This window comes from Dendropsophus ebraccatus, chromosome 14 (assembly GCF_027789765.1).
Source record: "Dendropsophus ebraccatus isolate aDenEbr1 chromosome 14, aDenEbr1.pat, whole genome shotgun sequence".
NCBI classification, from domain to species: domain Eukaryota; kingdom Metazoa; phylum Chordata; class Amphibia; order Anura; family Hylidae; genus Dendropsophus; species Dendropsophus ebraccatus.
In genome coordinates, this window is record NC_091467.1 from 55623573 (window position 1) to 55638510 (window position 14938).

A 14938-nucleotide genomic window follows, 5' to 3' on the forward strand; every position below is an offset into this window, starting at 1 on the left:
GCTGCCAGTTTTAGGCTATGTTCACACTACGTATATGTCCGGCCGCATATTTTTCGCGGCCGGACATATACGTGTAAAACTCCGGCCGGGATTTACGCAAGTTGCGGCCGGCTACGTACGGTCCGCGAACTTACGCCCGTAAGCTACGTACGCTTCCCGAGCGGTGTACGTAGCGATCTGACAGCGGTCTTTTACTTGGATATCTTTGGCTAGCCCCGGACACCCCACAGAACCTTCTGGATCGGCAAATCAAAGTGTAAAAATGAAGATATCACCACTCCGTACGGGACCGCATATTACGCTACGGGCGTAAGTTACAGCATTTCCGTCCCAAAACAATGGTCTGGTTCATTTTTTACAGTGCCGCATACGATCCGGGCGTAAGTTCTTACGTAGTGTGAACTGTGCAGCCGTAGATCCTATACTTTCCATTGTACGCAAACTACGTAAATCTCCGGCCACTTATTCACAGAGCGTGCTACGGCCGGAAACTTACGCATCACCTGCCGAACGGACCCCAGTACAGATCATGGATTAAAAGCAGCTATCTGACGGTACAAGTGGTTTGGGGGAGGGGGTCAAATTGTGGGTACAGAGTCGCTTAAAAGAGGCGTTCCTGAGCTCTTGAACCGTAGTAAGCAGTAACACCTTCTCAATCCCCCATCCTATTCCTGATCCTGCTTGGGATTCAGCTTCCAGGTGTCAATCAAACAGGGAAAGTGGAATCATTCCAGCTTGCAGCTATTCAGGAGCTTGAAAAAGCCTCTTTGACTCTTTGTTCCAGAGAATAAAGGCATTGTTCTACATTCAGGAAGGACAGATGGATATATGAAAGGTACAATGTGTCCTATCTAACAGTATCAGCAGTTTGGAACTTGAATCACAGCTGACAGATGACCTTTAATTTCCTGTTGCTCCATGGATAACCCCAAGCATGTGATCCCCCGGAAAAAGTCTGAAAAGCACCAAGTGATGGGATAGGCCGCTCCTGGGAACAGGGTATCCGAGTCTTCTTTATCACTTTACAAATTTTATTGAGACTTTTTTTCTGTCCACTTAGAACTTGGAGTCATGTTTCCATGCAGAAGGCTGCGGGCTGTCTCTAGAAATCCTCCACACTGCAACCTTTCTAGTAAGTACAAGTATTTTTTCACATTTTAAATTGTTGAAATAAAGTGGAATTAAAGTGTACCTGCCATAGAAAAAAACTTTTGCCATGTAAGAGAGACTTGTCAAAAGTTTTTATTGTTCAGGGTCTAAGTGTCCCCTCCCCCACTGTGTCAGTGTGCAGAGACATGCCCCATAGACTTTGATTATGCGGCCGTTTTGTCACGTGACACAGAACTGGGAGAGCAATGCACTGAGGGCATTAAATGTAATGGACAATTGACAACAAATATAACCACATTAAAAGGGTGTATTCATCTGAGTGGTTATACATGTCTCCATGGCTTCCAAGTATCCCGACCACCCAAGTGTGTCACAGCCTGGCCAACACTGAGCGGTGTTCAATGAGCAATGAGCTGAAACACTACAAGGAGAGAAATGGGCCAAACTACCAAAGAAAGTAATTTTGCTAATGCAAAGCAATTGCATTAAAGAGGCAAGGATGGTCGGGGGGACCCTCAATAAACCTGGGGTATATACAGTGTTTTGTCATGCAGCAGTGGATATATACACACACATTTCTTCTTCTGTCCAATTGGAGAACATCATGAATCCATGTGCATACAGTCCTTTGGGTTACCCTATTGCCATGTTTTCTGTTCCTACAGACCCTAGATCAGGATCTTGACCTTTGTTCCTCCAGTACTCGGAAACTAATAGAGCGCTATTATCAGCAGAGGATCCAGCAGCAGGTAAAGGAACCAAACACATAGATTTATCAAACACGGTGTAAAGTAAAACTGGCTCAGTTGTCTCATTTGTCTATCATTACTACTTCCAGCAAGGTTCCACGGCAGAGAAATATGGAGCTGTTACCATAAAAGTCGGCTATCGTCAGTCAGAGCAGAAACTGCGTGTTGAGATCCTTAATGCAGTGAATCTTCTCCCATTGGATTCCAACGGTAAGCCAAACACCCACATAAGAGCCCTTGAACACCGCCATGTCTGGCCTGTATGTCGCCTGCATTTCATGGACTGAACATATCCCTATGAATGGAATTGTATGAGGCATTGAGCTCCCAAATGGCCAGAGCACTATACTACCAAAATGACAGCACTGTGTCAGATATCTTCTCTGGCCATGTTGGGAAAAAAAAACTATCAATCGCTGATTGAGAGGATCTGTTCACATGCAGTAATTCTAGCAGAATTCTCTCCGCCAAAAGAATTGTCAATTCTTTCGGCTGGGGAGTGGAGGGTGTAGGAGACATCCTATTCAATGAATAGGACAGGCAGAAATTCAATTGCCGTCCGCAGTGTGGGCTCCACCTCAAGTTCTGCAAAAATTACAAGGCACTGAGGTTGGATAAAAAAAAAAATTGGCTCAGTAATGAAGGGGTAAAGGGGTAAAGCCTCCATTGATGTTGTTAGGTAATAATCAGACTGACCATCATTTTCCCTGTTCTCTGCTCAGGCAGCAGCGACCCATTTGTTCAGCTGACGTTGGAACCCAAGCACATATTTCCAGCAGTTGAGCCGCGCTCTACAGAAGTCAAGAAGGCCGAGCTGAATCCTCTTTATGACGAGACCTTTGACTTGTGAGTGTGTACAAATTTTAATCACAAACGCCTTTACACGAAGAACAGAAACCTTAAAGGAAAAATTGTCAGCCAGCAGGCCGGAGCATAATAATAATAAGCAATCATTGCTTACCTCTTCCCATGCTTTTGCAGTGTTGGATTGCTGCTCCAGGACCCCTGCTGGGCTCTGGGATCTCCTTCACAATTCTCCTTCAGCAATGTCACAACCGATGTCACAACCTGGTTGATGGACTGCCTGCTCAGCCAGTCAGTAACTGGGATGGGAAACCGCTCCAGTCACTGATTGGCTGAGCGCTTAATCCATTAGCCGGGTCAGGCATTTCCCCCCAGGTGTGATGTCATTGGAACTGGGGGGAAATTGGCTTCCAGTGGGGTCCCGGAGCCTGTCACAGCACATCGGAGGCACGGGGAGAGGTAAGAAGTGATTGTTTATTATGTTTTCCCATGCCTGCTGGCTGTCAATTTTTAAAAAATTGCCGAACTTCTCCTTTAAAGTCTGCATTATCTTTGTGCTGTGTTATGTGCTGTGCTCTTCAATGCAATGTATTGCAATCGATAAGTCCAACCATACATGGGGCTAACAATAAAAGTGAATGAGACTCCTTCTTATCCACAGAATTCACAATGTTGAAAGAAATTAGTCTAAGGGTAGCTTCACACATACCGTATTGCTGCGTTTTTAACGCTGCGTTTTTATCGCTGCGTTTTTGGTGCGTTTTTTACATGTGAGTTTTGATTTTCACATTAAAATCAAAACTCGCATGTAAAAATCGCACCAAACACACAGCGATAAAAATGCACCGTTAAATACGCAGCGCTACGGTACGTGTGAAGCTACCCTAAAGCAGTGCTTCTCAATTCCAGTCCTCAGGCCTCACCAACAGGTCATGTTTTGAGGATATCCCATACAAAGACACCTGTGATAATACCTGATGGACTGTGTATAATTGTATCACCTGTGAAATTCTAAGGAAATCCTCAAAGCATGACCTGTTGGTGAGGCCTGAGGACTGGAATTGAGAAGCACTGGTCTAAAGGCCCTGAAGTTACCCTGAAATTTCCTTGTGCTATGGCATTTCTAGATGTATGACAAAACCAACTGCAGGGGAGCATAATCCTTGTGTTAAACAGGGTCACACACCGCTGTATTAATAGCATTATTCTGATACTCTATATTATCGATAATCGTTATGGTTATGGTATTTCAACATGTTGAAAAATCATGATCAGTCTGCTGCGCGTTGCACTGTATAACAGCAGACCGCTGCTAAATTTTACGGGCAGCCCAAACGATCTAAGGATCCTTCGGGCGTCCCCTCTCGAACTGTCTGTTTGTGTAATAGCAGAGTGCAGTGAGTGAGGAGCGAGCACTGAGCTGATGGGTCGACTTGTGCTTCCCCAAAACATCGAGCCATGTAATACAGCCTTTACAATTAGGCACTGACTGGTACGGCTTGTATACATTGTGTGACTATCCATTATATGGAGGACTCTGACATATGGTACTACATAAGTCATCATGCAGCGACCCATCATAAGGCTGCCCCGATGAGGACGCTTCTGCTTACTTTCTTCTCTTTTCTCTCCCCTCAGCCTGGTGACCCCGGAGCAGTGTGACGTTCCAGGAGCCTGTCTCTTGCTGACGGTGTTTGACTATGATACTATTCTTTCTAATGAACTGGAGGGGGAGGCATTTTTACCTCTTGCAGATATTCCTGGGTTAAAACAGGAGACGAGTGATCCTGTGGCTAATGTCCCTCAAACACGAGTTGCCCTGACCCATCCTAAAATTAATGGTCAGTGTTTTTTTATTTTTTTAAACATACTTTATTGTATTTTATAATTTAAATAACCAAACATTACAATGTATAGGTGTATAGGAAGTCATCATTAAAGTCCACAATGCATAGGCGTCTAGGAAGCCATCATTAAAGTCCACAATGTATAGGCGTATAGGGAGTCATCATTGAAATCCACAATGTATAGGCGTATAGGAAACCATCATTGAAATCCACAATGTATAGGCGTATAGAAAGCCATCATTACAGTCGACAATGTATAGGTGTATAGAAAGCCATCATTACAGTCCACAATTCATAGGTGTATAGGAAGCCATCATTACAGTCCACAATTCATAGGTGTATAGGAAGCCATCATTACAGTCCACAATTCATAGGTGTATAGGAAGCCATCATTAAAATCCACAATGTATAGTCGTATAGGAAACCATCATTGAAATCCACAATGTATAGGCGTATAGGAAGCCATCATTACAGTCCACAATGTATAGGTGTATAGGAAACCATCATTACAGTCCACAATGTATAGGTGTATAGGAAGCCATCATTACAGTCCACAATGTCTAGGTGTATAGGAAGCCATCATTACAGTCCACAATGTATAGGTGTATAGGAAACCATCATTACAGTCCACAATGTATAGGTGTATAGGAAGCCATCATTACAGTCCACAATGTATAGGTGTATAGGAAACCATCATTACAGTCCACAATGTATAGGTGTATAGGAAGCCATCATTACAGTCCACAATTCATAGGTGTATAGGAAGCCATCATTACAGTCCACAATTCATAGGTGTATAGGAAGCCATCATTACAGTCCACAATGTATAGGAAGCCATCATTACAGTCCACAATGTATAGTCGTATAGGAAACCATCATTGAAATCCACAATGTATAGGCGTATAGGAAGCCATCATTACAGTCCACAATGTATAGGTGTATAGGAAGCCATCATTACAGTCCACCATGTATAGGCGTATAGAAAGCCATCATTACAGTCCACAATGTATAGGAAGCCATCATTACAGTCCACAATGTATAGGCGTATAGGAAACCATCATTGAAATCCACAATGTATAGGCGTATAGGAAACCATCATTACAGTCCACAATGTATAGGTGGATAGGAAACCATCATTACAGTCCACAATGTATAGGTGGATAGGAAGCCATCATTACAGTCCACAATGTATAGGCGTATAGGAAACCATCATTACAGTCCACAATGTATAGGAAGCCATCATTACAGTCCACAATGTATAGGTGTATAGGAAGCCATCATTACAGTCCACAATGTATAGGAAGCCATCATTATAGTCCACAATGTATAGGCGTATAGGAAGCCATCATTACAGTCCACAATGTCTAGGTGTATAGGAAGCCATCATTACAGTCCACAATGTATAGGTGTATAGGAAGCCATCATTACAGTCCACAATGTATAGGTGTATAGGAAGCCATCATTACAGTCCACAATGTATAGGTGTATAGGAAACCATCATTACAGTCCACAATGTATAGGTGTATAGGAAGCCATCATTACAGTCCACAATGTATAGGTGTATAGGAAGCCATCATTACAGTCCACAATTCATAGCTGTATAGGAAACCATCATTACAGTCCACAATTCATAGCTGTATAGGAAGCCATCATTACAGTCCACAATTCATAGCTGTATAGGAAACCATCATTACAGTCCACAATGTATAGGTGGATAGGAAGCCATCATTACAGTCCACAATGTCTAGCTGTATAGGAAGCCATCATTACAGTCCACAATGTATAGTCGTATAGGAAACCATCATTGAAATCCACAATGTATAGGCGTATAGGAAGCCATCATTACAGTCCACAATGTATAGGAAGCCATCATTAAAGTCCAATTAGAATTTGTAGGCTACATAGTGGATGATGATAGTCAATAGGTTTCTAAAAATTCTGCAATTACACACAGACATGCGCACGCACACACACACAAACACACACACACCTGAATGTCATTAAATTGTAAACCTGTGTGCACAATTTGTTTTGGACTTTTTTGGGGCCATAAAACAGCTAAAAAATACAAATATTCTATGGCTCAAAAAAATCCCAAAAGTAGTTTATATTAAATCTAATGGGAATAAATCCCAAGCTACAGTTGCCATAGCTTTGGCTCCAACCCAAAAACTGTCTGTAAAAACAGTAACTAAAACCTCTGGAAAAAGCTATGGAATCGCTGCACTTAAACGATGATCATTCAGATCTTCTACTTCATAGTAAACATAGAAGTCATAGATTTAGCAGCGTTTCATACCAATTTACCAGAGGTTGTACTATGTTCTCTTGCTTCAGGGAGCCCGGCACATTACATGGGTAGCCCAATAGTTTCCATGTCATGCTGGAGATTGTCAGTGATTAAAAGAAACAGATTGTGATTGTTAAGTAATTGTACAACACAACAAACAGATTTTATATATAGACTGGGAACATTGATTGTAGACGTTGGTTGTGAGCCAAACAAAACTAAAAGCCTCCCGTAATGTTTTGATAAGCGGTTGGATAACCCATCAGAAAGCATGCCGACATGGCAGTGACCTCACAGATTTCTTCCTGTTTTCAGGCTATAGTTAGTAAATACTAAAACAATGTGTTGTCTCCTCAGGGGATCGCATCTTACAACTCCTGGACTGTCGCCGTTCTGACAAGGAAGCCGCCATGTTCGTCAAGCTACGCAGGCAGAGGGCTCGCCAGTCTAAGGAGAGCGAGCGGTGACATCGGTGCAGGACGCCTAGTTCTTTAAAACTGGTCACCCAAGTTAAAATGTTTTTAAGTATGCAGTCCATGAATGGAGACAAAGTCTATTCATGGGCGCTAAAACCAAGTCTATTCATGGGCGCTAAAATGACTTTTCAATGACTTTGCACATATAACATATACGGGATCCATAAACAATACTGGAATATTATAAAGCTATAGACGTTATACAAATGTCAAGCCTCAAGACATTAAGACTGGAAGAGTTAACTTAAAAGAGTATTGAGAAGAACCGAAGCCATCGCTGAAAGCAAATCCCTTGACCCCCCCAATGACTAAGAGGCCCTAGGAACGTCTAGACACCTGAGCCCTGTATAGCTATAAATTCACCCTCTTTAGCTATGCCAAGATGCCAAATTGGGCCAACTATTCTAAATACTAAGTCAATGGTTTCCACTAGAAGTCTGCTGAAAACTGCCTTTGGAAGCGCTTGTTGTGGGCACTGCGCTTTACCGATGTCCCTTCACCAATGGACACAATAGAATTCCAGCTGATGAAAAAAATGGGGTACAAAGGCTGGGTGAAGGAGGCATGGAAGCGATAAAGAAGCGGCATATCGTCCGATGCCTCATAGAAGGACAGAGTTCCTTCGTCCCAGTCCAGAAAGATACCCAGTTTCTCTTGCTGTCCTGTTGCTACCAAAAGTTTCTCGCCATCGTGCCAGGCATAAGAACGGGTGCTGCTCCACTCCAAGCACCAAGACTGTGAGTTCCTCCCCACCAGACAGGAGCTTTGATGCCCTTTACGAGGGATACCGTGATAGGTCACACCTAAGCTTACACGATTTCCAGATAGATGGACCTCCCAATAGTGGCGCCCATGGGCCATGGGCTCTCTGCCCAGCACTTGAGTGTAATGATCAAAGCGTTCTGCACTATCTGGATAGGCCTGAGGCTGCAGTTTACACAGGACTCTGCGGTTCTCCTGCATAAGACACAAGTTGTTATGGGCAGTGTCTGGATCCAGGCTGATATCCCTAAAATCTGCAAAAACAGAGGGAAGCTGTAAGAGAAAGTTCTGGAAATGATCACATGGCTGGGGAATTCATGCACAGAAAGCAAAGCAAACAAACTTACACTGGAGAAACTCTGTTCGTACCCGCGGCATCAAGGGCAGTAATGGACCTCCCCAGAGTTTAGGTTGTACTTTTGGATAGCTGGTGTGTGTGGTCCATACTGTGGCACAAAGTAAGACTATATGTGAAGAATGGTGAAAGACACAAAAAAATGCATCTGTATTCTAACCACCATAAGTGTCTTGTATACTATCCTGTATCTTCTTCAACTCACTTTACTATAGAATTGATCCTATAACCCCCAATAGAAAACTTCAATCTCCCCACCTACCATGTGCCATTTATAATACTTGTGTATGTAGCACAGAGGCCTTTGGGCACTAGACCCCAGGTGCAAATGTGACCTCTATAACCCTATAGCTATGCCACTCCTGTTTCTCAACCCGCTAGTACCATCCATTTGTTGAGAGGAAATTCTTGTGTCTTTTAAAGTGTTCCCGGTGCCTTGGTTAAAGCAAAAGATTATGTTTTAATCTGCAGCACTGTGTTATACTGGCGTGGCCAAGAGTGTCTGTGCCTCAGGTCTGCAGCGCCTCTTCTTCCTTCTTTCCCTCCCACCTCCTCATCATTAGGAACGCCCCAAGCAGGACTTCTATTCATCGCTCGCCTAAACAGTGCACCTGTGCCGCTATAGCATATATGTACTCTTTAGACCAGTGATGAATAGAAATCCTGCCTGGGGTCATTCCTAAGGATGAGGAGGGTGGGGAGGAAGAAAGGAGAGGTGTCGTAGACCTAAGGCACACACATATAAGGCCACGCCAGTATGACACAGCACTGCAGATAATAAGATCATTTGTTGCTATAACCATGGCGCTGGGCACATTTTAAAAGACACGACTGGTAAGTATTTACTCTCATCAAACAGATGGTACTAGCAATTTGGTGTGGTGGGTTGGTGGGTACAGAGTCGCTTTAAGCATGGTGTTGTATTACAGATCAGTGTTATACTGGAAAGATTGGTAAGACTGTGCCCATAGGCATCTGTACCATAGGCCCATGTAATTCTGTGCCTCTGACTGTGCCCATAGGCATCTGTACCAAAATTTCACCCTATGTTGTATTGTGAAGGTATTTTACCATGCTTCTAAAAATTACATGATAGAGGCACAATATGCCTATGGTCCATAATATGCACTCTTAGAAACTCTGACATAGAGGGTCATGCACACAGTTTTGTTTACAAGACTTTTTCTTATTGGGCACCTACTGTATTTTTTCTTACGCCAACTCTTTGTGGGGCTCTTTATACAATGACATAACCCAACCACGTCTCAAGATCCAGTCACATAGATGCCAACATCTTACATCCCCCACTCACCTTCTTGCACGAGTCTGCCCATGTGATCTGCGCACAATTCTTGTAAGCACTGTTTAAACTTGTAGACGGCAGCGTGGAGTCCAGTCCATTGGAGGTCCTGAAATGTGGATTGTTCTTCTTGCTGCACAAATGAATCAGTGAATGTATTATAATGTGCGTTTATTTCATGTGCACAGTGAGAAAACATTCTTATAATAAAAGTGTTATTGCTACTCTATGATGCCTGTGTCTATAACACATCAGAATGTAAAGCGGGTATTACCACAGTCACCAGCTGATCCTGCTGCTGGTCTGGGACAACTTGGGCGGAGTGCATGGTGAGACCATCGTCTTCCAGGTCTTGGCTGTCTGTATTCTTCAGCATCTGATTTTCTGCTTGTTCCATCATCTGCAGTAGCCGAAATCCTGAGGCCTGCAGGATCCTCACCATGTCGGAGAAGCCTTGGCTGACTACTCTGCGATGTCTGGAAGTTGAAGCCTGAGGGCAAAGGAGCAAAGTTCTGAAGAAGGCAACAAGGAACAGCTCATGTGTCTTCCTATGGCTATCTTTTTATGGTTGTAATTTTGGTGCCAAATTACAGGCGCATTATGCAAATTACATCCATAATTTGCATAATAAATACGTATTTTGGCCCCAAAATAATGGCCGGACAAAACCAGATGTTGTGGGAACATTGCCTGTATATGAAGGACCAATGCGAAAAACAAACTTTAACTGCTAAGCAAGAACACACCCATAGGCCTCCTTCTCTCAACTGTATTTTCAGGTCTATATACTCTACTTTACTAATCAGGACAGTACAGTACCCATTGATTTATAAAGCCTAATGTCCACATATTTTTTACATAACTATATCTGGATCCCGCCCAAAAAAGGGGCCTGCACTTATACAGAGCAGAGGTCCCCTTGAAGTCAATAAAAAATATGGATGGTATATGGGTTGTTCCTGGCTATGCTTCTCCCAGTGTGTCCATCTTAGAGCCCGTTAACACTGAGCAAAACAGGCAGAACAGGGGAGCTCCGCTGCGGAATCCCGCTTACCTCAGTGTCACACAGTGTCTTTATGAAATGGCTCGCGTGCCTCCGCTTCCGTCACTCTCCACTCAATGGGTGCGTTCAAACTACGGAATTCGAACATCCTGCGGATTCCGTCACTTTCCCATGCTTGACTCTTGTCCACAGGATGCGCTCCATGCGGATTCCGTAGTGTGAACACGCCTCTATACAGCTTTTTTTTTTCTTTAGACTTGCAAATACAGATGTCCTACGTATGTATTGTGAAGGTTTTTTTGCGGACAACAGGTCCATGGTTCTGCGGCCCACAAACACAATACGGTTGTGTGAAGGAGACCATATCTTTACAATCAAATTTTAACAGGAAACTGAAACCATAAACTAACATTGAGAATTAGAAAAAGGTGCAAAAAAAATAACTACATCCCCCATATCCTGGATCTGAACTAAAATCGGTGTATTACTGTGAGAAAATCCTTCCAAGTGGAATTACCTTGTCTTGAATGTAAATACTCATTCTTCTCCCCTATTTATGCTCATCCTCCGGAAATGATGGAAAGACCTTGGACTTATTTACATAACCTTGGCAGACTCCTCACTCCCATGGTATATACAGTAGATGCTATCCTGAGATTAGACACTGAGCTGTATACTGTCCTCCTTAGAATCATCTTAAAGGGAAACTATCATCAGGTTAGAAGTCTCTAACCTGTTGACATGTTCCTATAGCCAATGGGGCACTGAGGATGAAGGTAAGTTTCCTACCTTGATCCTCAGTGCTGATTTCGTGATATTAGTAGTTTATTTCATATGCTAATGAGGTATTATGATAACAGTCTGTCCCGCCCCTTCTGAGGGATATTCATCTGAGCATTGCCCCTAATATCCATTAGAGGGGACAGGCGGAATTGTCGCACTGAGGGCAGTAGTCCCACACCTGGTGAACTAAACCATCTCTTTAGCTTATGGATTAAACTACAAAGTACACAAAAAGGCTTCCAATCTGCTGATGCACTACAAGCAAATCCCTAAGTAGCTGCAAATACTCAGAAGATGCTCAGGTTGCAGTTCTTATTTTTCATAGGCCTTTTTAACCCCCTGACGACCCTGGATGTACAGGGACGTCCAGGGTGCATATCCCACTATGAAGCGCGCTCAGGAGCAGAGCCGGGCTCTGACCATTAATGACAGGCTGCACAGATCACGCTGCGGCCTGTCATTAACCCCTTAAACATTGTGATTGCAAAAGCAGCACTTAAGTGTAAATGACAGTAGCAGTTCCTGTTACTTACTGATCGGAAGCCCACAGTGTGATTGCGGGGGGTACCGAGCGCTTTCCTGAACCACTGGAAGTCTCTTATCTTCCTCCGTGCGGTCCGGCCGGCGTTCTGCTCATAGAGTCTGTCACAGGCAGACACTATGGGGGACATGTATCATGTGGTGGAATGTGTGTTTTTGGTGGAAAGTGCCGTTTTGCAAATGATTTTAAGTGCAAATGGGCGATATGCGAATAAAATATTCACAAATCGGCACTTTCTGCCTCGTACGCCAGGGGGGCGGGGAGAAGATGTGGAGGGGGCGGCCACTTGTGGGTCAATGCGACTCTAATTTAGTTTAATGGAAGGCAAAGTCTTTTAACCAGGCAGCAGAATACAGTGCTTTCCAGGACCCTAGGGGTTAAATGTGTTAGCCAAAATTAGAAGGAAAAAAAGAGGATTTTTTTGTACTCACCGTAAAATCCCTTTCTTGTGGCTTCATTGGGGGACACAGCACCAGTGGGTATAGGCTACTGCCACTAGGAGGCGACACTAGACTAAAACTGGGGCTGTGTCCCCCAATGACAGGCACAAGAGAAGAGGATTTTTTTGTACTCACCGTAAAATCCCTTTCTTGTGGCTTCATTGGGGGACACAGCACCAGTTTTAGTCTAGTGTCGCCTCCTAGTGGCAGTAGCCTATACCCACTGGTGCTGTATCCCCCAATGACAGGCACAAGAAAAAGAGCTGCTTTCTTGCAAAAACAGCACCACTTAGGTCAGGGATGGGGAACCTTCAGCGCTCCAGCTGTTGCAAACCTACAATTCCCATCATGCCTGGGCAGCCAAAGCCAAGCTTTGGCTGTCCAGGCATGATGTGAATTGTAGTTTTGCAACAGCTGGAGGGCCGAAGGTCCCCCATCCCTGCCTTAGGTTGTTTGTGGTATTACAATTCAGCTCCATTCACCTCAACCTAATGCTTTCTGCCACGTAAGCCCCAGTTACTGCCTATATAACCAGTGCAGGGATAATAGCCTATACTGTATTATCAAATGTAGCAAATAGCCTAAGGGCTCAAGCCTCCGCACATTGTCTGTATGGGGATATTCTCTCGCAGAGACAACGGGAAAAAGAATGAAAAAATGAAAAAGAACTTGCTACTTTCTATCCAGCTTGTACTGAATCAGACGGAGACAACATTTTCATGACATTGTGTGGAATCAGAATAGGAACAGTAGAAAGATTTTATCTTTATAAAATCCATGCATGCCTTAACCCGAACCATAAGGTGACCATACCTGAGCACTGGGGGCTTCATGGCCTTCACTGATGATTGGCAGATCAAAGTTGTTGCTGTTTTCAGTTTTGAGCCCCCCATCTGGCGTCTCTTCTTGGCACTGGTTTCTCAATGGCGTGCCAACGCTCCTGGTGAGGGCACTGCAATCAGGAGACCCTTGAAGACTGGAGAAATCATCCACCATTTGGGCAAGAATACTGTTCTTGCAGAGTCTTGGTGAGGAGTCTGGTCGAAATGAAGACCTGCACTGTGGGCAGGAGCTAGGCATTCCCTGGAGAGACCAACACTGGGTAATGCATGTCAGGCAGAAGGTGTGCCCGCAGGGGATGGTGACAGGCTCTCGAAACAGGTCCAGGCACACCGGGCAATACAAATATTCAGAGCAGAGAAGAGCGGCAGTGGCCATGTTACGAGACGAGTGGACACAACGCTGACTGGAAAGGGTAGGAAGTCCCAGGACAATAGCAGGATATTGTTTTTTACATCAATCCCACCTCCTACATAACAAAAAAGCTAGAGATAGCATATCCAAATGATCCCTTGTGACGTGTCCAGTATATATTGTATCTGTTAACATAATATATATATATCTCACTTGGTAGCTGGGTGTTGATCAGGTCACTTGTGCCTCCCCCCATGTCCTTATATCACACCATATCTGCTCCTCCTATTCTAGAAAAGGAGCCAGATGCTAAAAGGAGGGGGGGGGGTAAACCCTTTTAGGAGCCTCCTCAAATCTTCATACATTTCTTGCAAGCTTTTCTGCTCAAGGACATTGTGCCGCCGTGTCTTGTAAGAGAAAACTACAGCATAAAATGGTCCTAGATGTGTCAGAGTGAGGCTATGTTCACACTACGTACTGTATATTTCAGTCAGTATTGTGGTCCTCATATTGCAACCAAAACCAGGAGTGGATTAAAAACACAGAAAGGCTCTGTTCACAAAATGTTGAAATTGAGTGGATGGCCGCCATTTAATGGCAAATATTTGCTGTTATTTTAAAACAACGGCTGTTGTATTGAAATAATGGCCGTTATTTACTGTTATATGGCGGCCATCCACTCAATTTCAACATTGTGTGAACAGATCCTTTCTGTGTTTTTAATCCACTCCTGGTTTTGGTTGCAATACTGACTGAAATATACGTAGTGTGAACATAGCCTGAAGCTGCACCCTTAGAAGTGGTATGTGAAGAATAGTTAGTCAACTTCAGTTGGGGAACGCTTTCCTGGTAAACTAGTGACTAGTAAACTAGTGACCGAAATGCTGAACAGATTGGTGTATTACTTACATCATTTTGTTCAATTATTCTCCTAATATGCAGGAGAATAGGATTCTTCCTACACCCCTCCCCCTGCCCTCCAGCTACTGAATGACAGTTGACTGCCTATACACAGCATTGATAGATAACTGCCAATCAGCGGCTGGTGGGCGGAGTTTTCTGCTTCTCATGAATATACAGGACTACTGGGCTTATGCACATAATGGAGAGGACTACTTATTGTCCATGTTATTTAGGAGGAGATCTCAGAATCAGCTGCACAGAAAAAATTAAGTGATACATCATTCTGTTCAGCTTCTCCGTCACTAGTTTATGCTACCCATAGATTGGACAGTATAATGCTCAGCCATGCAGTTTTTTGGCTGATTTAAAGGGAATCCGTCA

The 14938-nt window shown here is 43.8% G+C and overlaps 2 protein-coding genes across 5 annotated transcripts in view; one reads left to right on the forward strand and one right to left on the reverse strand.

The window, feature by feature from the left end:
* Positions 1 to 9002, forward strand: part of UNC13D (unc-13 homolog D) — a 49793-nt gene extending 40791 nt beyond the window's left edge. For both annotated transcript variants that reach the window (XM_069953380.1, XM_069953379.1), the window contains 6 exons: positions 1061 to 1132; positions 1776 to 1859; positions 1949 to 2069; positions 2582 to 2705; positions 4302 to 4504; positions 7158 to 9002. In XM_069953380.1, the coding sequence (XP_069809481.1) occupies positions 1061 to 1132; positions 1776 to 1859; positions 1949 to 2069; positions 2582 to 2705; positions 4302 to 4504; positions 7158 to 7267 (714 nt within the window). In that variant the 3' untranslated portion in view covers positions 7268 to 9002. The remainder of the gene's footprint in view (positions 1 to 1060; positions 1133 to 1775; positions 1860 to 1948; positions 2070 to 2581; positions 2706 to 4301; positions 4505 to 7157) is intronic.
* On the reverse strand, positions 6837 to 14643 carry LOC138772757 (E3 ubiquitin/ISG15 ligase TRIM25-like). Of its 3 annotated transcripts, none has more exons than XM_069953383.1 (6): positions 14564 to 14643; positions 13274 to 13769; positions 9968 to 10183; positions 9706 to 9826; positions 8386 to 8484; positions 6837 to 8292 (listed from the first exon to the last, which is right to left on the reverse strand). In XM_069953383.1, exons 2-6 carry the CDS (start codon positions 13676 to 13678, stop codon positions 7706 to 7708), a joined length of 1428 nt encoding a protein of 475 aa, XP_069809484.1. In that variant the 5' UTR covers positions 13679 to 13769; positions 14564 to 14643; the 3' UTR covers positions 6837 to 7705. The 3 variants fall into 3 exon arrangements, with proteins under 3 accessions (XP_069809484.1, XP_069809482.1, XP_069809483.1); XM_069953381.1 differs by having other exon boundaries at positions 8386 to 8502; XM_069953382.1 differs by lacking the exon at positions 14564 to 14643 and having other exon boundaries at positions 8386 to 8502; positions 13274 to 14008.
* Positions 14644 to 14938: the final 295 nt, after the last annotated feature.

Excerpts from the sequence above, each read along its gene's own strand:
- LOC138772757 (XM_069953381.1), bottom strand. The coding sequence starts at position 13,678 with ATGGCCACTGCCGCTCTTCTCTGCTCTGAATATTTGTATTGCCCGGTG. Across the intron at positions 9,827-9,967 it reads AGGATCAGCTGGTGACTGTG|CAAGAAGAACAATCCACATT; the intron begins GTAATACCCGCT and ends TCATTTGTGCAG. Across the intron at positions 8,503-9,705 it reads GGGCAGACTCGTGCAAGAAG|TCTTACTTTGTGCCACAGTA; the intron begins GTGAGTGGGGGA and ends CTTCACATATAG.